General features: G+C 40.0%; 1 protein-coding gene across 5 annotated transcripts in view; it reads left to right on the plus strand.

Annotated features, from left to right (window-relative positions):
• Positions 1-24,890, plus strand: part of pard3aa (par-3 family cell polarity regulator alpha, a) — an 850,778-nt gene that overhangs the window by 587,923 nt on the left and 237,965 nt on the right. For all 5 annotated transcript variants that reach the window (XM_059971936.1, XM_059971937.1, XM_059971939.1 and 2 more), the window contains 2 exons: positions 6,418-6,601; positions 24,300-24,448. In XM_059971936.1, coding sequence (XP_059827919.1) covers positions 6,418-6,601; positions 24,300-24,448 — 333 coding nt within the window. The remainder of the gene's footprint in view (positions 1-6,417; positions 6,602-24,299; positions 24,449-24,890) is intronic.

The following is a 24,890-nucleotide window of genomic DNA, read 5'->3' on the forward strand; positions in this document are numbered from 1 at the left end:
AGCTCCTAAGGGACCGAGTTAGGGAACTGGAGCTGCAGCTCAATGACCTTCGTCTGGTCAGGGAGAGTGAGGAGGTGGTAGAGAGGAATTACAGGCAGGTGGTCACACCGGGACCACGGGAAGCAGACAGGTGGGTCACAGTTGGGGGGGGGGGGAAGGGTAAGAGTCAAGTACTGGAGAGTACACCAGTGGCTGTACCCCTTGACAATAAGTACTCCTGTTTGAGTACTGTTGGGGGGGACAGCCTACCTGGGGGAAGCAACAGAGTCCGGCCCTGTAGCTCAAAAGGGTAGGGAAAGGAAGAGGAAGACAGTAGTAATAGGGGGCTCGATAGTTAGGGGGTCAGATAGGCGATTCTGTGGATGTGATCAGGAGACCCGGATGGTAATTTGCCTCCCTGGTGCCAAGGTTCTGGATGTTTCTGATCGCGTCCAAGATATCTTGAAGTGGGAGGGTAAGGAGCCAGAGGTCGTGGTACATATAGGTACCAATGACATAGGTAGGAAAAGGGAAGCGGTCCTTAAAGGAGAATATAGGGAGTTAGGAAGGCAGTTGAGAAGAAGGACCACAAAGGTAGTAATCTCGGGATTACTACCTGTGCCACGCAACAATGAGAGTAGGAATGGAATGAGGTGGAGGATAAATGCATGGCTGAGGGATTGGAGCAGGGGGCAGGGATTCAAGTTTCTGGATCATTGGGACATCTTTTGGGGCAGGTGTGACCTGCACAAAAAGGACGGGTTACACTTGAATCCCAGGGGGCCAATATCCTGGAGGGGAGATTTGCTAAGGCTACTGGGGAGACTTTAAACTAGAATGGTTGGGGGTGGGAATCAAATTGAAGAGACTAGGGGAGAGGAGGTTAGTTCAGAAATAGAGAAAGCTAGTAGACAGTGTGTGAGGGAAGATAGGCAGGTGATAGAGAAGGGGAGCGTTCAGACCGAAGATGTAGGGGAGAAGGAAGAAAAAGATAATAAAGTTGATCGCATCGTTAGGGATAAACAGAGAGGAAGAGGTGGAGAGTTTCTTAAATGCATCTATTTTAATGCTAGGAGCATTGTAAGAAAGGTGGATGAGCTTAGAGCATGGATTGATACCTGGAAATATGATGTTATAGCTATTAGTGAAACATGGTTGCAGGAGGGGTGTGATTGGCAACTAAATATTCCAGGATTTCATTGCTTCGGGTGTGATAGAATCGGAGGGGCAAGAGGAGGAGGTGTTGCATTGCTTGTCAGAGAAAATATTACAGCGCTGCTTTGGCAGGATAGATTAGAGGGCTCGTCTAGGGAGACTATTTGGGTGGAATTGAGAAATGCGAATGGTGTAGTAACACTTAAGGGGTGTATTATAGACCACCGAATGGGGAGCGAGAATTGGAGGAGCAAATTTGTAAGGAGAGAGCAGATATTTGTAGTAAGCACAAGTTTGTGATTGTGGGAGATTTTAATTTTCCACACATAGACTGGGAAGCCCATTCTGTGAAAGGGCTGGATGGTTTGGAGTTTGTAAAATGTGTGCAGGATAGTTTTTTTGCAGCAATACATAGAGGTACCGACGAGAGAAGGGGCAGTGTTGGATCTCCTGTTAGGGAATGAGATAGGTCAGGTGACGGATGTATGTGTTGGGGAGCACTTCGGGTCCAGTGATCACAATACCATTAGTTTCAATATAATCAGTGTCTGATTAGGAATAGTCAGCATGAATTTGTGAGTGGAAGGTCATGTTTGACAAATCTTATTGAATTTTTTGAAGAGGTTACGAGGAAAGTTGACGGGAGTAAAGCAGTGGATGTTGTCTATATGGACTTCAGTAAGGCCTTTGAAAAGGTTCCATTAGTTAGGAAGGTTCAATTGTTAGGTATTAATATTGAAGTAGTAAAATGGATTCAACAGTGGCTGGATGGGAGATGCCAGAGAATAGTGGTGGATAACTGTTTGTCAGGTTGGAGGCCGGTGACTAGTGGTGTGCCTCAGGGATCTGTACTGGATCCAATGTTGTTTGTCATATACATTAATGATCTGGATGATGGGGTGGTAAATTGGAATAGTCAGTATACTAAGGTAGGTGGCGTTGTGGATAATGAAGTAGGTTTTCAAAGCTTGCAGAGAGATTTAGGCCAGTTAGAAGAGTGGGCTGAACGATGGCAGATGGAGTTTAATGCTGATAAGTGTGAGGTGCTACATTTTGGTAGGAATAATCCAAATAGGACATACATGGTAAATGGTAGGGTATTGAAGAATGCAGCAGAACAGAATGATCTAGGAATAATGGTGCATAGTTCCCTGAACGCAGAGTCTCATGTGGATAGGGTGGTGAAGAAAGCTTTTGGTATGATGGCCTTTATAAATCAGAGCATTGAGTATAGGAGTTGGGATTCAATGCTAAAGTTGTACAAGGCATTGGTAAGGCCAAATTTGGAGTATTGTGTACAGTTCTGGTCACCGAATTATAGGAAAGATGTCAACAAAATAGAGAGAGTACAGAGGAGATTTACTAGAATGTTACCTGGGTTTCAGCACCTAAGTTACAGGAAAAGCCTGAACAAATTAGATCTTTATTCTTTGGAGCATAAAAGGTTGAGGGGGGACTTGATAGAGGTATTTAAATTAATGAGGGGGATAGATCGAGTTGACATGGATAGGCTTTTTTCATTGAGAGTAGGGGAGATTCAAACAAGAGAACATGATTTGAGAGCTAGGGAGCAAAAGTTTAAGGGTAACATGAGGGGGAATTTCTTTACTCAGAGTGGTAGCTGTGTGGAATGAGCTTCCAGTAGAAGTGGTAGAGGCAGGTTTGGTATTGTCATTTAAAATAAAATTGGACAGGTATATGGATAGGAAAGGAATGGAGGATTATGGGCTGAGTGCGGGTCAGTGGGACTAGGTGAGTGTAAGCGTCGGCACGGACTAGAACGGCCGAGATGGCCTGTTTCCGTGCTGTAATTGTTATATGATTAAATATCGTGCAAAAAGCTGAAATACATGTAAAAATGTGTGGTAGTGTCCAAGGGTTCAATCTCCCTTTAAGAATTGGATGGCAGAGGGGAAGAAGCTGTTCCTGAATCGCTGAGTGTGTGCCTTCAGGCTTCTGTACCTCCTGCCTGATTGTAACAGTGAGACAAGGGCACGTCCTGGGTGCTAGAGGTCCTTAATAATGGACGCTACCTTTTGAGCCACCGCACCTTGAAGATGTCCTGAGTGCTTTGTCGGCTAGTACCTAAGATGGAGCCGACTAAATTTACAACCTTCTGCAGCTTCTTTTGATCCTGTGCAGTGGCCCACCACCTCCCCCCCCCCCATTCCAGCCAGTGATGCAGCCTGTCAGAATGCTCTCTACAATACATTTATAGAAGTTTTTGAGTGTGTTTGTTGACATACCAAATCTCTTCAAACTGCTAATAAAGTTTTGCCTTTTTTATAACTGCATCAATATGTTGGGACCAGGTTGGATCCTCAGAGATCTTGACACCCAGGAACTTGAAACTGTTCACTCTCTCCACTTCTGATCTCTTTATGAAGATTGGTATGTGTTCCTTCATCTTACCCTTCCTGAAGTCCACAGTCAGCTCTTTCTCCTTACATTGATTGCCAGGTTGTTGCTGCAGCACCACTCCACTAGTTGGCATATCTTACTCCTGTCCACCCTCTCATCGCCACCTGAGTTTCTATCGAAAATGGTTGTATCATCAGCAAATTTATAGATGGTATTTGAGCTATGCGTCGCCACACACTCATGGGTATAGAGAGAGTAGAGCAGTGGACTAAGCACACACCCCTGAGGTGTTAATCATCAGCGAGGAGGAGATGTTATCTCCAATCCATACAGATTGTGGTCTTCCAGTTAGGAACTTGAGGATCCAATTGCAGAGGGAGGTACAGAGGCCCAGGTTCTGCAACTTCACAATCAGGATTGCGGGAATGATGGTATTAAATGCTGAGCTATAGTTGATGAACAGCATACTGACATAGGTGCTTGTGTTGTCCAGGTGGTCTAAAGGCACGAGGACAGCCATTGAGATTGCATCTGCCGTTCACCTAATGTGCTGATAGACAAATTGCAATGGGTCCAGGTCCTTGCTGAGACAGGAGTTCAGTCTAGTCATGACCAACCTCTCGAAGTATTTCATCATTGTAGATGCGAGTGCTATTGGGCGATAGTCATTAAAGCAGCTCACGTAATTCCGTAATTCTTCTTAGGCACTGGTATAATTGTTGCCTTTTTGAAGCAAGTGGGAACTTCAGCCCGTAGTAGTGAGAGGTTTAATAATTTAAATTATTATTATTAATACTATCATTTAATAATTTTAGTCAATTTTATGAGCACTTACTAGTTAATTTGACATGACCATCATTGACCTCACTACTTACCCCTGATCTGAATGACTAAAGTTGCCATTTCAGCAAAGTGTCAAGCACATTACTGTGGTCTGGAGTTGCACGTACTGTAAATCCGACCGGTTAAAGATGTTCATGAATTAGTCTTTTTTTCCAAGAGTGTGTTGGCTTTTGCTTTAGAAATTGATCATTGTCAAAATTTGCTGATTATTTTGAAATTTAAATGTCAACTTGTATTTAAATTCCAAAGTACCTGTAGCAGAATTTGAACTTCAGCCCCGAAAAGAGAGTTAAGTCTGAGAGTTGTAGTGTAGTAAGCGTGGGAATAGGCTCTTTGCCCCAACTTCTCCCTGCTAACCAAGATGCTAGTCTAAGTTTGATCCACCTGCATTTGGCACTTAATCCCTCTCAACCTTTCCTATCCACGTAAACATCCAACTGTCTTCCTCTGTCAGCTCATTCCATAAACAAACCATCCTCTCTGTGAAGAAATTGCCTCCCCAGGTCCATTTTAAAACTCACCTTAAATGCATACCCTCAGGTTTTTGATTCCCCTTCACTGAGAAGACTGAATGCCTTCAGCCTAACTATTTCCCTCATGTTTTTATACATCTCCATAAGGTCGTACTTCAACTTCATACTCTTCAAGGAATGGTGTCCTTGTTTACCTACTCTCCCTCTACAGCTCAGCGCTTGAGACCAGGTAATATTGTCCAATGCCAATGATCCCTTTGCACCATTACACCCTGAAGCATGAGTTCAATCTTTTTAAAGGATGACATAGTCAGTAACTGTGTTTTGTTCATCATCTATAACCACTTCCTGGTGACAGACTCAATTTCTTTCTGTAATTTGATGTAAAATTTTCATTACTGATTAATTGTAAAATTAATAATAATTTTTTTTTCATTTAGTTTTATTGTTTTGATTGAATGGGAAGTTGAGAAAATTTTTAGTCAAGCATTAGCTTGTAAGGCTCCTCTCCCCCGCCATCTCATTGCAATGCTGATACCATTTTTACTACTCCTTTGCCTTGCAACATGAAAATATATGGCAGTACTGGTAGGATAGCAGTTAGCATAATTCTTTACAGCACCAGCGATCTGGGTCCAGTTCCCGCTGCTGCCTCTCAGAAGTTTGTATGTTCACCCTGCGACTGTGTGAGTTTCCTGCAAGCCCTCTGGTTTTCTCTCAGATCCCAAAGACTTGTGGGTTAGTTGGTTAATTAAATACATCGGTGTAATTGGATGGCATGGGCTCAGTGAGTTGGAACAGCCTGTTACCATGATGTATCTCAAAAAAAATTGCAAGGACTGTTTAATCCATGGTATGTTAATGATATTTAAACATATTGAAGGAAATAAGTATGTTGAAAGCAGAGTTGAAGCATTTAATAGTCTAGCTATTGTTCTGGAAACATGTTCAGATTCTACCTTGATAGCAGTGAAATGTAAAATTTTGGATTCATTAAGTTCCATGTTTGGTACTTCCTTTATTTCACTTTTATCTTGCCGTTCTCTTCACTGTCCCAATCCCCTCAAATTGCAGCATTTCAAAAAACTAAATGAGCATATCAGCTCCCTCTGGCTCTCTGATTTTGTTGCTTTTGACTCCATTGTAAATAAAAGTTTGACAGTCTTTTGGATCACCTGTCTTCCTTTCAGTGCACCCCAGCTCACAACTTTTTGCTTCTTTTTCCCTCCCCATGGAAAAATGTCCAGCTGCTGTTCCACAGCTCTCCCTCCCAACGCCATAGACAAGATCAAAACTCTTGTACAAAATATGTGCAGCTATGCCTTCATTAATACTTTAATGTTTTCAAACTGTGGTAGGCATTTGCAATTCATTCATTGAAAGAAAATTCATACTGATAGTCGAACAAGCAAATGAGATTCAGTACCAAAAATATAAAGAACATTCTTATTCTTAACTAGGACACTGGGGTTTTCACATGCAAGGGAAATGTGACCGGAATGAAGAATAAATGGAAAATTAAGTAATAGTGCATTGTATAATATAAAAGTGCTTAAAGTTTTATTTTATAATTTGTGTGCTAAAACTCATAAATTTCTATAACCAGGTAACTGCCAAATGTCCCCAACAGTGAACATGACCCAAGATGACATAGTTATTATTGAGGATGACAGATCACCTGGCAATCTTCCTCGACTGTCTAATCAGTCATCTATGGGTTACCATCAAGAAATGAATTTTGTTACTTCTGGTCTTTGGGTGAAAGAACCTGATAAAGATAAAACAGATGGGTAAGTAAAGTGTTATTTTCCTGCAGACTATTTTACTTATGTTGTATGTTTGAATAATGATTTGCAAACTAAAATAGAGAGCATGGAAGCTCACCATGTAGGCCAGTGGCTCTCTGTGATACTGCAGTCGTCTGCCACTCCACAATCAGTCCAATTTATTTGTAAACAGGTATCGAAACACCAGTTCAGACTCGAGCAGTCATCAGTGATTTCTTGGAAATTTGTCTATGAAAATGCCAAAGTTGAGTTCATCTATAGTAACTGTGATCTCCTTGCTCTGTGCCAGCTTCAGGAGCCACAGGATGGAGACCAGAAACACATAATGCTAACTATTATAGATTGTTTGTTTCACCATTCCATTTCTTCACCCACATTGGTCTGTAACACAATCTGCCAGCATTGTTCTCATCTAATTACCCAAATTGGCAAAATCAGCACAGGCTATCTGGATAACGGGGATTGTGACCACAGCCCCTGCAGCTTTCCATAACACTTACATTAACATTTGATTTTGAAGCCATGATGAGAGATTTTAAGCTACGTGTTTTTCTTTATAATTTGTTAATTATCATTTTTATTGCACTATAATGTGTGGAATTCTATGCATATTACAAATCAGCTCACAAATGTCATTTCTGACTTTTGTCGACCAACCAATATTATTAGGTTGAATTTAACATCAATTGTCATGTAGCCATGTCAATTAAATTTTTTTAAGCAATTATATATGAGGTTGAGTTATATATCATGGCTGTCTCGAGTAGAGTTAGTTAATTTCCCTTTAGACATTTCTTGCTAATTTGGGTACGTGATTCCACAAGCAATATAGTATTTTAAAAATGTTTTTAATAACGCTAAAGCACCTAGTAAAGGCCAATTAGGTTTTGCCAGAACAGCATATTGATGCACTGGTGTGTCATAATAGCACACTTGATGGATACCCCCACCTTGTTGACTTGCTGATTTGAGACCGTGGCCCAGTAAGTCAGTGCTGTCACATAAATGTTTTCAGCTCATGATATCGGGCTTAAAACTACCCTTCAACCACAAGAGCAATGTAACCCTCTACAATGAAGCAGGCAAGGCAATGCATTATAAGATGGGTGAATAAAAGATGATTGCCTTGAGACTGGAGAACATAACTCTTGACATTGTTAATTTCAATTCCTTCACAACAGTTTCATACTATGTGTGAAAGAGATTCTTTTCTCATCAAGCAGTTTGCAATAAAGACTTCAGAGCTCAGAAATTCAGATGAAACTTCATTCACCATTAATTTAAGTATGTGAAAGATGCATTCACTTTTTCAGGACACAGCCAGTTCTGTCGCAATACTTAGATTTCCCATGCCTAAATTATGTGAAAAAAATGTCCATTCCTCAGCAGATTGCATGTGTACAGTACAACTAAGGTGGAATCTAGACTTTTGTGGAAATAGTCAAAATCTTATATACATTATGCATAAAATCAGTTTTCACCTACTGAGAACTGGAAGATGAAATACTTCAGTAAATTTTGTCCTGAATACATTTTTCAAGAACTGACCATAAAAAGTTTGATCTTAAGTTGAAGTGTGTCGACTGTGACAGGTCTTATTGAAGGCTATGTACTTGCAGTGGCTTGTGGATGGTTTTTTAAAACCTTTCAGCTCTGCTGCATTTTCAGGGGTACGTCAATTCAGTAAAGAATAAATAAACTTCATATCACACATCTTGCGTCACAAACTGTGATGTGAAGAAAGATTGAATTCCTGTAAGTCCAGCTGTGAAGCAAGCATTCATATGTCAGTGCAGACTTGCATGAATTCTAAATGTTCTATCTGTGTGAGGTCATTTCAAGCATTTCTAAGTGATTTATTGATGCCTAACCCACACCGTATATTCTTAATGCATTTAGATTTGTTTCTTCTAGTCATCTAATCACTGTAAGCATTACTTCATGAAACACTTTGCATATTTTTGTATTTTTATTCCCCATCGAAGAAATGGATCACTTAAAGAGTCATACAGCATGGAAATGGGCCCTTTGGCCCTACTAGTGCGTACTGACCAATATTCCCATGTGAGCTAGACCCATTTGAACTTACTTGGCCCATATCCCTGCAAGCCTTTACTATCACTGTATTTATCCAATTACGTTTTAAGTAGTGTTAATGATCCTGCCGCAACCACTTATTTTGGCATCTCGTTCAATAAACTGAAGTCCTTCTGGGTGAAGAAACTGCCTATCAGGTTCCTATTAAATCTCTCCCCTTTCACCCTAAACCTCTGTCCTTTAATTCTTGATACCTCAACTCTGAGAGAAGGTCTGTGTCCACTGATCCTACCTATGCACCTCCATCATTTTCCTACACACAATGAGAAATGTTATAACCTGCTCAAAGTTATCTCCATAACTTAATCCCTCAAGTCCTGGCAACAGCCCCATAAATTCCTTTGCATTCTTTCCATCTTAATGGCATCTCTCCTATAGTGGGGTGACCAAAATGAAACACAATATTTCAAATGCAGTCTCTCCAGTGTCTTGATATCCTTTTCCACTCCCTCCCATTTCCCTGGAGGATACTGCCACTGTTAAGCATCCTCTGCTGCTAATTGTTAAATTGATTAACCTAGAGAATGAATGTTGTCAGCTGTTTCCAAAAGACCATAAGGAGCAGAATTAGTCCATCTTGCCCATATAGTCTGCTCCACCATTCCATCATGTCTGATTCATTATCCCTCTCAACCGCATTCTCCTGTTTTCTCCACATAACCTTTTACGCCCTGACTAATTAAGAAATTATCAACTTCCACTTAAAATATACCTAATGACTATTCTCCCCAGTCATCTGTAACAATGAATTCCAGAATAATCATACTGTGGCTAAAGAAACTCCTTTACCTTAAGCTCCCTAATTTAATCTAGTTCATTGCAAAACACCTAATCCAGAATTTCATTTTCCCTGGTGGCCTCAATCACAAACTGCTCCAAAAAGCCATCTTATACAAACTCCCTCTACTGGGATCCAGCACCAATCTACCTGCATACTGAAATCCCCCATAACTATCATAACATTGCCCTTTTTACGTGCCTTTTATATTTCCCATTGAAATTTATATTCCAAATCCCAGCTACTATTTGGAAGCCTGTTTATATCTTTCATCAGGGTCTTAATTTTACATCTTCTGATCCTGTCTTTCTAAGGCTTTGATTATATTTTTAATCAAGAATCATTCCACCCTGGTTTGCCTACCTACCTGTCTTTTCAATGCAGTATATACCCTTGGATATTAAACTCCCAAAGATGGTGATCTTTCAGCCATGACTTGGAGATGTTCAGAACATCACACTGCCAATTTCCAACTGCGCTATAAGATTGTCTACCTTTTTCTGTGTGCTGTGTGCATTGAAATATAATACCTTCAGTCCTGCATTCATCACCCTTTTAGATTTTGGTCCCCATTCCACTTTTACTCAGTCCATTGACAGCAATTTTGCTTTATTGTCTGCCTGTCCTTCCTCACAGTCTCACTGCACAGTGTTTCTGCTTGTAAACCAGCTGCCTCACCCTCAGCCCTATCACGCCAGTTCCCATTTCCTGCCAAATTAGTTTAATCTCTCCCAAACAGCTTTAGCAAACCTACTTGCAAAGATATTGGTTCCCCATGAGTTCAGGTGTAACCCATCATTTTTGTACAGTTCATACCTTACCCAGAAGAGGCCAATCATCCAGAAATCTGAAACCATGCCCCTTCACCAATTCCTGAGCCACGCATACATCTACCAAATCATAGCGTGTGGCACAGGCAGCAATCCAGATATTGTACCCTTGAGGTCCTGCTTTTCAGCTTTCTACCCAGTTCCTTATATTTACTCTTCAGGATCTCATCACTTTTCCTACCTGCATCGTTGGTACCAATTAGTACTACAATTTCCAGCTGTTCACCTTCCCCTTTTAGAACACTGTTGTCCTGATTAGAAACTTCCCTGACCGTGGCACCTGGGACGCCACATGCCAGCCAGGTATCTCCTTCACACCCACATAATTTCCTATCTGCTGCTCTAATTGTCGATTCCCTTATCACCACTGCACTCCTCTTCTTCACTCCTTCCTTTCGGAGCTTCTGTGCCACAGACCCAGTCGCTGCACCTTCCACCTGGCAGGTTGTTACCCCCCACCACCCACCATTATCCGAAGTGGTATACTTGTTATTGAAAAGAACGGTCACAGGGGTACTCTGCGCTGGTTGCCTTTTCAAGTCAAGTCACTTTTATTATCATTTTGACCATAACTGCTGGTACAGTACATAGTAAAAATGAGACAGTGTTTTTCAGGATCATGGTGTTACATGACACAGTACAAAAACTAGACTGAACTACGTAAAAAGAACACCAACACAGAGAAAGCTACACTAGACTACAGACCTACACAGGACTGCATAAAGTGCACAAAAACAGTGCAGGCATTACAATAAATAATAAACAGGACAATAGGGCAAGGTGTCAGTCCAGGCTTTGGGTATTGTGGAGTTTGATAGCTTAGGGGAAGAAACTGTTACATAGTCTGGACATGAGAGCCCAAATGCTTCGGAGCCTTTTCCCAGATGGCAGGAGGGAGAAGAGTTTGTATGAGGGGTGCATGGGGTCCTTCACAATGCTGTTTCCTTTGCGAATGCAGCGTGTAGTGTAAATGTCCGTGATGACAGGAGAGAGACCCCGATGATCTTCTCAGCTGACCTCACTATCCGCTGCAGGGTCTTGCGATCTGAAATGGTGCAATTTCCGAACCAGGCAGTGATGCAGCTGCTCAGGATGCTCTCAGTACAACCTCTGTAGAATGTGATGAGGATGGGGGGTGGGAGATGGACTTTCCTCAGCCTTCACAGAAAGTGGAGATTTTTCCACTTTACTCTCCTGAACATCACCCACCTACATGCCTCCTGCATTGTACAAGCCACCATTTGTGATACAAATGCTACCTTCAACAGGCAAAGCGGATTGTACAACACCTGTATCTGGATAACAGAATACTTTTTGCATTCTTTGTGCATCAGGGTACTGAAGATATGTCAATTGTTGACTGGGCTAAAATAATCGTACTCACTATTGACTGGCCATTGAACAAAGAAACTACTGGTGTTTTTGATCAGTACTACTCTAAGCCCTCTGTAAAGATGAGGTTGAAAATATATATTGCAGCTTTAAAAATATGTTGATCAATGAGTATGCAGTCCAAAGCTTGCTAACATTCATAGGAAATCTACTGTTGCTTTTAATTTCCTATTATTAGTGGAAGACATGATGAAATGAAGGTAAGGTGATGGGATTTAGCACCAAGCATAGGGATAATGGAGAATTTGGGCAAAAGGGTTAGATAAACAAGAGTGACATCTGTTCTAAATTTCAAGAGGAGATTGAGCCCGTCAGAGGGTAACAACAGTTCTTTGAAGAGAATTCTTCAATAATTGAAGAGTAAGACTGGGGATTAATTAAATAAGAAAACGTCCAAAAGAAGAAAGTGACTATAATCATGCTTCATTTTCTTAAAAAAAGGAATTTGATCCTTCCCTTTTTGCGTTTGCACATTCTCACTGTTGCAGGCTTATTTTCCGGCAATCTGTGTTCATAAAATTTAACTGACTCAAACTTCAAGTATCCTTTTCTGATATTTTTATATATATATATTGTCCTGGGCAGTTTATTTTTATTAACTACAAATGCACCTGCTCAGCAGTACTTCAATTTCAGTAAGGTAAACAGTGAAGTAAACATTTCTCCTGTTAGTTAAAATAAGACATCTGAAAGGAAAATATTTGAAGGCAAATTATAAATTGCCGAAAATGATCAGTAATAACAAGTGTATTGGCCCATAATGGGATGTTGTGATAGTGAGTAGATTTTTTTTTAACCTGCTGTCTGGGTGGTATTTAAAATTGGAGAATCTGATAGTGAGTTTTGAAGGATGTAGTGTGTCCCATCAAAAAAATGATGTACTATTCCTCAAGCTTGTCTTGGGCTTCATTGTAACAGTTCTGGGATCAGAAAAGTGAAGATGAGAGTTGGAGTAGGCTGATAAACTGAAATGGCAGGCACCTGAAAGGTCATGTGTACTTATGCAGACTGAACAGAATTTCCAGTGTGGAGAAGACTGCATTGTGAACATTGAATTGGAAGAAGTGCAGGTAAATCGCTGCTTCATCTGCAAAGAATGTTGGGTCCCTTGATAGTAGGAAGGGAAGATAGATGACTGCTTGGAAACATGGTCAAGACAGGGAATGGTAGGTCAGGGTGGAAGAGCGGAACAATGAGTCATAAAGGAAGCAATCCCTCAGAAATGCTGAAGGGGATGCGGAATGTGATGGAGTCCTTTTGGAATAGTGGTAAGCTGTTCACCGTTCAGTGCAGGTAGGAGGTTAGGACCAGGAGAACAGTGTTCTCGTTCTGTGTAGGAGGGGAAGGTTCTTAGTGTACAGTATGGGAAGTAAATCAGAAAGGCATTTCACCGGCACCTGTATGGAAAATCATATTCTTGGAGAAAATGCACTGGAGGTGGATGAACTGGAGCAATAGAGTAGGGAATGGGAAGCAGGGTGGGGGAGAGTAAATAAGTTAGCTGTAAGATTGTGTAGGCTTATAGTGAATGCTTGTGGTCAGCTTATCTCCTGAGCTGTAGATAAAAACAGAGATATCCAGGAGAGATGCTTCAGAGGCATCTCTGTGGTATAAGCTTATTGTGCACAAGTTCACTTTCCTGCTCTTGACTTCCTTGAAGCCAATAAAATCTATCAGTCTTGGGCTTGAATGTGTTCAGTGATTGAGCATCCTCAGTGCTATGGAGAAAGGAATTCTAAACATTCATCTCTTCTCATCTCAGTCCTGTATGATTGAATGCTTTTATCAATAACGTCCCTTCTGTTCTTTCAGGCATGGGAAAACTTTCATCATTTTCTCTTGTCAATTCCTCTTATCTGAATCAGTGAGATCATCTCTCACTTTCCTCAGCCACAGTGGATATCTGCCAATCCAACTCAATCATGCTTGTTTTTTTTCTCATTGAACCCCTTATTGCATCAATCTCGTCACGCTTTTGCAAGACGTGTCTCTTCTTCCTGAATTACAGCAAGCTTCAGAATTCACAGGATGAGATCGTGTTGAACACAGCTGTAGGGAGATATGCTTTTGTTCTCGATCCACCTCTGACATTTAAGTTCAACGTTCAAGCACCTTTCTAGTTATTTGATATAAATTGATTGTTAAGTTTCTGTGTTTCTTGAAATCGTATTAGAATTTTAATCATTATTTCCCCAATTAGAAAAAAAACACATGATACGAGTAATCTTATTGGAGCCGGACTTTCTACAGATACATCAAATTGCGTGAGTTTGGCAATTAACTGCTCTGGAATTCACTTTCTCATCAAGTGGCCCCTTGGTGCAGTCCTGTGCCAGAAAACTGACACCCGATTAATTGGAGGCTTTTCTCCAAGTATAATAGACAGATCTGACCCCAGGCTCGCTGTTGTTGCACGTTAGTATTTGTGTTTGTCCTTCAATGTCAGATATTCTTCTGAGCATTCAAAATCACTCAAAAATTGTTTAAAAAAAAACTTCCAAAAATGTTAAAATTAAAACACTAATGAATTCTCGAACACAATTTAAATAATTGAATGCACTTAAATTAACTCAATTAAATCAAATACCAAAGGAAGTCACCTTGTCCTTCAGACAGCAGTTGCATTTCAAATTGAATTCAAGGGGCTCAATCGAATTGGTGAGGTTAATCTGGCACAAGTATAACACTGTGCCAGGTAAACAGTATTTTCCCCAGCTCTCCTTCATCATTTTGTCACGATAATGTAGTCAAATAGACCTGGACACTGCTAGAATTCTGCCAATTCCAGCTAGCTGTTACAACTACAAAACACTGGACACTAATGTTTGTTTCAACTCTGAAGACAAGGAACTCAGTTCACGAGTACTTAGCAATGCTTTCTCATTTTGAGGAGGACCTGTGCAAAAATGTTTGCAGTGACGCACCGTTATTACTACTTCAGCTTGTTAAGTGATGTGCTTATGTGATTTGACCTCTCGAATCATGAACTCATTCTAATGGTGATGAGGACACAGTCCCTTGACCTGCTGAGCTCCTCTAACACATTGTGTGTATTGCTATTGGTGTACAATGACTTTGGAACACTAAATGACTCTTGAATAATATTTGACTTTTCAATTTATATCTGGAATAAATTCATCCTTGTACATTATTTCATTTCCTTCAGCTTTATCTCTTGCTGTAATGCTCTAATTCTGTTCAAATTTCCAATAGTGTCAGACTCCTTAATTGAGCTGCTGCAGGTTTGGACTGCTTCTCATCACCAGGTCTAATATTTGCTCAGTGGTATATATTTCAATGACTGTCTCTTTCATTCAGTTGAAATTGTTTTCACCTTCCACAAAATGCCGTAACATTGCACAAAATTCTTAACTAAATATGAAGGTACCTATTGGGCATTTTTTCTGCCAGTATTCAATACATAGCAAAGCTTTCTCTCAATTCCTTAATGTAATGGTTATAGACCATACTATTGATCCAATATAATGGACATGCCTACATGTCTGATGGGTGGTGTGTTGGAGATAAGTCTCTACCAAAAGAATTATAAGATACTGCTTCCCTCTGCTAGTCTCCAGGTGAAGCCATGGGAGCAGTTCATTTGAGCAACTGCTGTATATCACAAGTCCTGGTTACATGATCACTGATGCCAGACAGATGTCTCTGAAGAGTATTGATAATGGCTGGGGTCACCTGTCTTGTAACAACACTGTGTAGAAGAAGGTAATAACAAATCACTTCTGTCACAAAATTTGCCAGGAACAATCGTAGTCTTTACAGATTAAAGACCATGCTTGCCCATGTCGTACAACATGGCACATGATGACAATGCTGACATGGCTGACTTCTTAACTATTTTGAATACGTCATGATGAGCAGAAAAAGATAAATTAATCCAATTTCAAATCCTAATCATGGGTTCATGGTTCTGATGTTGTCTTAGCAGATACTAAGATACTTTTTCCTTTGGGACCTGTCCTTTGATTGTAGGAGAGCATAACATTTGCCATTGGGACAGGGTGGCAATCTTCTTGGTTGCCATCTCCGTGCTAATTGCAACCCTACACATAGCATCAAATGTTATGGTTTCTAGTGTTAAATGGTTTCAGCTGAATGTCAGCCATGAAATATTTAAATGCACAATCCAAGAGTTCTCCCAAGTTATAATACCTTGATATGCCTTTGAATGCAAAAACATTATCATTGTTTCTTCCAACCCAGAAGACTCTGTTGAAGTGATCATGGAAAAGATTTCCAAGTACCTAATGCAGAATAAGAATGATTGGCATGCCTTGTTACACAACCCAAGTTGTATCAAGCTTGCTTGTGCTTGAGCTGCTATTTTCTTAATTTTCATTATAAATCAGTGTTGCGGTAATCAGGCTCCCTGTATTTCCACTTCTGGGTGTTATGGTTGGATGCCTGATATTGTTCTTTAACTTTGCTTTAAAAACATCTTGGCACATCTTGTTCTTCATTCCGTGCAAACACTTGGCCGCAGCTCTATCTCCTTTGGATCTGAACTGAGGGACACTGTTCATAGTGGCCTCATTTGGCCTGAAGTCTTGAGTTTGAACCTTATCAGTTTATTTTCTATCTAATTTATTTTCATAAATCAGTTATTTGTCACACACATTGCAGAGAACACAAAGTAAACACTTTTTTTTCCTAAACCCTTCTCAAATTTTGACAATTGAAACCAATCCTGAGGAACCTCGGATAGTGCTGAGGGTTTGATGTATTCTGTGCACTGTAATAATCACTTGGTACAAGGATGTTGTTCTAACTTGAACACCAAGCAGGTGGTGCTTACATCATTTATGGTTTATACCTATGATTGGTGATGTTACCACATCCTACAACCACAATAACTTGCTCTCTTATATAACTATATATGAATACACCAAATATATCATTTATGTTTCTAAACGTGAAGTTCACTGACTATGCAATTCTTGACCTTTGTCACCATGCAACCACAACTATGTAACATCTGTTGGGTTAAACCTGTTTGTCTCTGTTTCGGCTGTCAGTTCTATTTTGTTAAATGTCTCATGTATTTGGATCAAATACCCTTAGATATAGTACGTTATCATCTTTCCTATTCATTTACTTTGTTTCCCAGTGCATTATAACCATTAAATTCTATCCTTTCCTGTTCCACTCTGCTTATCATTATCTAAATAGCAGCTTTGTTTTATAGATGCTCTTTCTATTTCGATCTGTCACCTTTTTCTTTTATCAGTTTGAATTTCTGTCGAAGATCCAAATTATCTGATTCTCCAGAAATAACTTTCTCTTCCCTTTGTTGTATTGCCAATGTCTTACTACTTTGACAACAAATCAATTCAAATCAAGTTAGAACCCAAATAATATAATTTACTACAAAATATTGGGAATGATTAAAAAGTTGATATCGGGAGAGTCACCAGAGCAATCAGCCAGTATTTCTGTCCCTTAATACTAGTCAGTAAACTTCTGTATTAAGTTTTCACATCTGATTGTTATAAAGATACTTGTTCTCAAATTGAGCACATATTCAGTTCAAGTTACCAGAATGCTGGCAATAAGCCTGGGCTGATTGGATGCAGGAGAAAATTGATAGAATGCAAGTTTCAATTTTATTTAAAACCAAGTTTAGGTTCATGGAATGGTAGCAACATGGTAAAAAATTCCATTCAGCCCATCATGTCTATGCTAGACTTGACCAGAGCAACTCTGTAATAACTAGCAAACGGCACTTTTTTCACATTGCAAACTGTTGTTCTTATATCACTTTTAATTCTCTTCCCCTTCCTTTTCATCCATAATACTCTCATACTCACCCCTCCACCTCCACAATCTCCCATTATCTATTTTATCCACTCTTTTTCATATTAATGTTGTCCTTCATCCCATGAAGTATTTTTCTTCGGACCCTCTCTTACAGATGCAAGAAAAAGCTAGTGTGGTTTTCTACATTAATTACTCATAAAATGTGGTCTGATCTTCATCTAAGTCACAATAATAGACAAACACAATCTGCCTAAACTAATAACACACAAACAATTGTACTTTTTAGGTCTTTATTGAATACATTGTTAAATCACTCTCAGTCCAGACTGGAAAAAGTATGTGAGCCCTTTTATTTAATAACTGGTAGAACCTCCTTTAGTGGCAATAAACTCTACCAAATGTTGCTTGTGGCTGCTGATCAGATTGCATGATGGCGACAAGGAATTTTAGACCATTTCCCCCATACAAAACTGTTTCAGTTCATCAATATTTCTGGGATACTTTGCATGAACAGCCCTCTTCAGGTCATGCCACGGCAGCTTAATTGGATTAAGGTCTGGACTCTCACTTGGGCATTCCAAAACATGAATTTTCTTCTTTTTGTTGTTGATTTACACTTGTCTTTCAGATCATTGTCTTGTTGCATCATCTAACTTCTATTACACTTCAGGTGATTCAGATTCAGTTTATTTGTCATTTAGAAACCACAAATGCAATGCAGTTAAAAAATGAGACAACATTCCTCCAGAATGATATCACAAAAGCATATGACAAAACAGACTACACCAGAAAATCCACATAACGTTTAGCAATCCCCAATCCAGAGTCTGGAGAGGCTGCTGCGTATTAATATTGCGCTACCGTCTTAGCACGTTCCCCGGAAAGGAGCTCCAAATCCACCAGACAAACAAGACCAAAAACTAAAGCTACAAGACCTGCACAAAACCACATAATTACAACAGTGCAAACAATAGCATAGTTGATAAAAAAACAGACCATGGGCACAGTAAAAATAGTCCAAGGATATTACCAAGGACTATAAGTTCAAAAGAAATCACCACACAGTTTCCAAGTCCCCAGGGTCCTGACAGACTCGTCATCCCACGCAGGCGGCAGAAGGAAATGCTTCTGCTATGGACTTCCAAGGCGCCGCCCGACTCAGCCTCGCAGACGCAGCACACACCGAAAGCAACCTGACCGCAGCGGATTCCGAGTCCATCGAACCTCCGAGCTGACGACCATCCCCTCCGGCACAGCTTCTCCAAACACCATTCTCTGCCGAGCGTATTAAGACGGCCCCGCCAACGGCCATCGGCAACGCGACCCCGAGGACTGGGGGCCTGATCTTCCCAGCAGAGTCCCAGCAGCAGCAACAACAAAGAAGGTCTTCCTGGAGATTTCCCGATGTTCCTCCGTGCTCCCACGTCCGTTTTCAATCGATTATGACTGCGCACGGCACTCCACTTCACAAATAACGGATAATCAGCTCCGGAGTGGGCGCTGCAAGCTGCGTCACGCCGCCATCTTGGATGATGGGCTGCTACCCTGACATTCTCCTGTAAAATGTCTTGATAGAATTTTGAATTCACTGTTCCCTCAAAGACTGCAAGCTGACCAGGCCCTGAGGCAGCAAAACAACCCCAAACCATGAGACTCTTTCAACCATGCTTCACAGCTGGGATGAGATTTTGATGTAGGTGTGCAGTGTCCTTTTCCCTCCAAACAGCGATGTGCATTTCTGCTGAAAAGTTTAACTTTTGTCTCACCTGTCCACAGAAGCATTGCAGAATATCCAGGTGTTCTTCTCCAAACTTGAGATGTGCATAATTTTATCTTTGGAGAGTACTGGTTTCCTCTGTAGTGTCCTTTCATGAACGCCATTCTTGTTCAGTGTTTTTCTTATAGTGGACACATGAGCAAAGACTTTAGCAAGTTCTAGCGATTTCTGCAGGTCTTTTGAACCCTGGGGTTCTTTTTCACATTCTTCAGCATTGTACGTTGTGCTGTTGGTGTGATGTTTGCAGGATGCCCACTCCTAGGGAGAGTATCAGCAGTACTGAATTTACTCCATTTGGAGACACTTTCTCTCGCTGTGGACTGATGAATACTCATGTCTTTAGAAATGCCTTTGCAGCCTTTTCCAGCTTCAAGCATCACTGCAGTTCTTCTTCTAAGGTCCTCTGAAAGTTGTTCTGATTGAGGCATGGTGCACATAAACAGATCTTTTTGGAGAAGAGCTGGCTCTGTCAGTAACCTGACTTTGTGTGTCTTTTTTTATTGGACAGGGCACATCAACAACCCTCACCTCCAATCTCATTTCATTGCTTAGAACACCTGACTCCAAATAGCTTTTGTAGAAGGCATTACCCCAGAGGTTCCTATATCTGTTTGAAGCTAGACTTTGATTGTTTAAATGGTGTACTCAGTTTTGATGAGAAGTACAGTAGCTTGTGTGTATTAGTTTAGGTAGATTGTGTTTGTGTATTATTGTGACTTAGATGAAGATCAGACCCCATGTTATGAGTAATTAATGCAGAAAACTAGGTAATTGTAAAGGGTTCACAAACATTTTCTTGCAACTCTGTATCTTCACATCTTTTGCAAAGTTCCATCAGAATTATGCACAGTACTTCAGCTTCTGCTGGATCAATGTTTAATGAAGATTTAGATTTCCTTATTCTGTACTCTGATGCCTCAATTGAAAAGTCTCAGAATTATATGTGTGTTATTACAGACATCCAACCCTACAAAAACTCACTTCAGGGAGGTAGCACCACCACCCTCGCCTCTGCAACCCCATATCCCTCCCCACCCCCAGTTGACCTCCAAGGGTGTATGTATACAGGACATTTGATAATGAAAAAACACAACAATTTATTTAATCACAGATTGAAACTATTTATATATACACACACACACACACACACACACACACACACACACACACACATTTTGAGTATTTTGTTGGCAGTCTCAATGCTAATACAAATAGCTTTTCTATTTCTTTTGCAAACTTTTCTTGTACTGTGACGTGGCTTGCTTGGCAGATTTGAGCATTTTGCTGAAAGTCTCAACCTAATAGCAGTCTATGTCAATAGGCAGGGGTACACTTTAGTGTAGTCTGGGGTGAAGTACATTTTATATTTTCTTTTATGGAACAGTCTGCCATGGCGCTGCAGGACACTAAACTGAACTGATGGACAATGAAAGAGAGAAAGTGAGAGATTGACTGTAAAGCTTGCCCACAGGGAAAACTGATAGGTCTACTTAGCACAAAGAAAGACCAATCAGAATGCTCTCTCTGTCACTCTCTCACTACATCTGCCTCTCATGCTCTCTCGCTCCCTCTCTCTCTCTCTCTCTCTCTCTCTCTCCCCCCCCCTTTCTCCCCTCTCCCTCCCTCGCTCTCAAAAAAAAATCGATTTCCGGGATATTGTATATAAATTGCGGGTGTCAGGGAGCCGCTATCATATATGTGGGAGACTCTCGGAACTTCCGGGAGAGGTAGGTCTGTTATTAACTGCTTTCTGAACCTCTTCTACCACCTCAGTGATTTGTGCACTCATACCTCAAGGTCCATTTGGTCCTACACTGCTCTTGAAAATATTTTTGTGTACTGTTTTGTCACTTCTCATTCTTCCTACCCTCAATTTTTCACATTAAACGTAAGTCATATACTTATCTACTCATTGAATTGGCTTGTTTATATCCTGCTGCAGTCTATCACTATTCATTTCACAGTTCACAATACAGGTTGAGCATCCCTTATTCAAAAATCCTAAATCCTAAAGCCTTCAAAATCCAATTTATTTTTAGCTCTGATATGACCCCTCAAATAGAAAATCCCACAAGGCACTGGGAAATTTCCCAGGACATGCCTGGGTCTCTGTGTACCACAGTTTTGAGAAGTGATTTCACTGAGTGGAATCGTTTTGGCACCAGATTGTTTTCAGCCGTCATCACAGCTAGACTTTCGTGCATTACTCACAGTGTTTACCATGTGTTTTGTGCTTATTCTCTGCTCTGAGTTGCGAAGATATTGTTGAAACTGTCAAAAAGGGCCTGCGGTTGCTCCTATGGGTGATAGTGAAGAGAAAAAGTGGAAGCATTTTTAAAAATCTATAACATATGAAGACAGGTTGCTGGAAAAATTTGACAGCGGTGTTAGTGTGAAGCCACCTTGACAGAGGAGTATGGTGTTGGAGTGATCACCAAGTACAACCTGAAAAAGCAGAAGAACAAACTGTTAAAGGCCTATGCTGAATGTAATGAACGGAAGTTAATGAAAAATAGAAAAAACTGTATAGAGTGAAAGATGAAGATCTTGATTGTGTATTGAAAAAGTGGATTCCTCACCATTACGTTTGTCACGTAATGGTATGCTGATCACGAAAGAAGGAAAGATCCAATAGGACAAACTGAAAATTGAAGGTAATTGTGAATATTCAGCAGCCTGGTTGAAGAAATTTAATAAAATGCATAGTGCTAAATTTTTAAAGAACTGTGGTGATAGAGAATCTGCTGATCATGAAGCAGCAGAGAAATTTATTGATGAGTTTGCCATGATCATTGCTGATGAAAATCTAACACGCTGAATGGCTGCATCAGTGCAGAGGTGTGATGAGCAACTGTAAGACAAAGACTGTTTACCTGTGGTACATAAGTTCAGAGTCAGGAATGATGGCAGTGTCAAACAGCCTCTGACTGCCCACCGGGTGGCTTAAGGAGTGATAGTTTACCGTTCTGATGGCTCAATGTGCACGTTACTGTTTCATGCACAAAATTATTAAAAATATTAGATGCAACTATTTTCACATTGTATTCACATTATGAGCTATATATATGTAATGTAAATGGATTTTGTGTTTAGATTTGAGTCCCATTCCCAAGCTATCTCATTATGTAGATGCAAATATTCCAAAATGTGAAACACTTCTGGCTTGAAGCATTTCGTGTGAGGGATGCTCAACCTGTACTGCCATGTTTAATGTAATAATTTAGCAATAGTGGCTAGCACCCCCAAGTCTAAATTACATCCAAAAAAAAGCAATGGCCCTAAACAATTCTTGGGTAATGTCACTATTTATCCTTCCTCCATTAAGAGCATAACGATTCACCAGCTAACTTGATGTCCATGCTGTCAGTGCCTCTTTTATTCCATGTGTTTTACTTGATATTTCTAATCAGTCAGTTCTCTGTAGCCTTCTTTTATTTCTCCATCATTCAGGCAGTTCTGCTTTTTGTTTTACCTTCCTTTGCCCCTCATGGAATATGCATTAGTTGCACATGAATCTTCTCCTTCATGACTGTCCATTGTCTGGTCAATGATTGTGACTGTGTCAACTTGCCAGTTGCCTACTTCTCAGGTAGTTACTCTAATGTGTCCATAGTTTTCCATATTCGCTGCCTGGAAAATTTCCAACTCCCCTTTGATCTGCTTTTACCAGGAGGCTTATGACTGAACATCATAAGAGAATTTATTTGCCTGAATGCCAGTACTTGACAGAAGATTCTGCAAGTTTATTTATCATTTTTGCTTTTGAATCTAATCATAACTGAATCAAAATCAAATATGACAATCAAACTTGTTCAATGTATATTATCAAAAGCATATTTGGCTCATTACTTTAAATGATAGTCATTTTAACATTGAGGTTTTTCACTTCAGACTTAAAATATTACTTAAAAGAAAGGAACTTGTATTGATTTGTCATCTGTCCTTTTGTGCAATATTTTATGTATTAGGGTAATAACCACCTCATGATTTGGAGCAGCTATTCTGTACAAATATCTCCCTCCTTAATATGCAGAGTTCTGTAAGGACTGGAGCAGCCTTGAAGCACTTTGTGCTTATTATGTTGCAGGGAGGAGGATTATTTGAATGGTGGGATGTTAGACATATTTCAGTCAGTTGATTATATGAACATAAAGTCCACTTCTTTCACAGAACGTGTAGTCAACCAAATCGTGTCCTTTCACACTCAATTAATCAGTTGATGGAAAATTCTGCATAAATGCTTGCCAGTCATTGAAGTAACTAAGCAGTTCACCACAGTTTCACACATCTTGACTATTTAACACTGGCATGCTGCCTTCCCCAAATCGCCTTCCCATGTTAACTAGCATATGTTTATCCTGAAAAGATGGCTATCTATCTTTCTTTTCTGTATGCAGTTCTTTTGTCTAACCCCCCCTTACTGTGTGCATCTCTCTTCAGTTTCGTAAACTCTCACTCTTCTACCATCCAAATCTATATACGAAGTGAACTGCAGTTCATTGAGGTTAGCACCTTGAACTAAAAATGGAAGTGACTATTTATTTTTTTCAGTTGTTGAATGATTGTTCTGTGGTTATTTAATTTAAGTTTATATTTACTTCAGAGTTCCTTTCACAAAAGGTCAGCATCATAAAAAAACATGGAATTTCACAAGACAACTTCATTTAACATGCAGTGACAGGATATTCTGTGATTGACATCACAAGTAATCGCACACGAATTCAAACACAGCAAGCCACTTTTCCTGTGAAGAGTGAAAATGACATTTTCAACACTAGTTTGTGCAGTTTAAGGACAGGAGTTTGTCTATTAAATCTGGTTCACTTGGTGCTGATATTGACGAGCAGTTTCAACATTTTAATACCTTGTCCCTTTCTGAGCCAATGTATTGAGAAAGCAGAGAATAAAAACAATCTTTGCTCCGTGAGACAGTGCCACTGAGGACTCTGACCTCCCTGCTTTTGGCTCCCAAGAGTACAGTATTAGGACTTATCATAGTGATTCATTGTTTGTTGCCTTTTTAAAAGGAGTTGTCCTTTTCTGTTTCTCTAGTGCTTTAAATTCAGATGTCGATCCTGCCATTGCCTTTCAGCGAGAGGGATTTGGACGTCAGAGCATGTCTGAAAAACGTACTAAGCAGTTTGGAGATGCCAATCAGCTGGACTTTGTTAAAACACGGAAATCTAAAAGCATGGATTTAGGTAGAAGTTACCATTTTTTCTGTTAATGCAATTTCTTTTTTATGCGTAATAATTCACCCCAGCAAACCATATTTTGATCAACAGAGTGGTGAATGACACATCTTTATGCTATTAAGATATAGAAAGACATGTTTAATTAGTTATGAATAAGAAATTTATAATAATTTACCAATGTTGAACATTTTATTGTAGTTTACTGAAGAGAATTCAGATCAATTTTCTTTGCCGGGTCAATAGAATTGTGCAGTGATGTACTCTTCTTGTTAACCTTTCATTGGTTTTCATTATCAAGTTGACATAATATGGTGAAGCACATGCCAGTAGCTGCTGCAGTCCATTAAGCATATTTCAAATAGATTTCCCATTGCAGGCAATGACTTTGCACCTGAATGCATGTGGCAAATATTCCAATAAGGATGATGGTGTCTTCAACCTATTTCAT

This window comes from Hypanus sabinus, chromosome 6, assembly GCF_030144855.1.
Source record: "Hypanus sabinus isolate sHypSab1 chromosome 6, sHypSab1.hap1, whole genome shotgun sequence".
In the NCBI taxonomy this organism is placed as follows: Eukaryota; Metazoa; Chordata; class Chondrichthyes; order Myliobatiformes; family Dasyatidae; genus Hypanus; species Hypanus sabinus.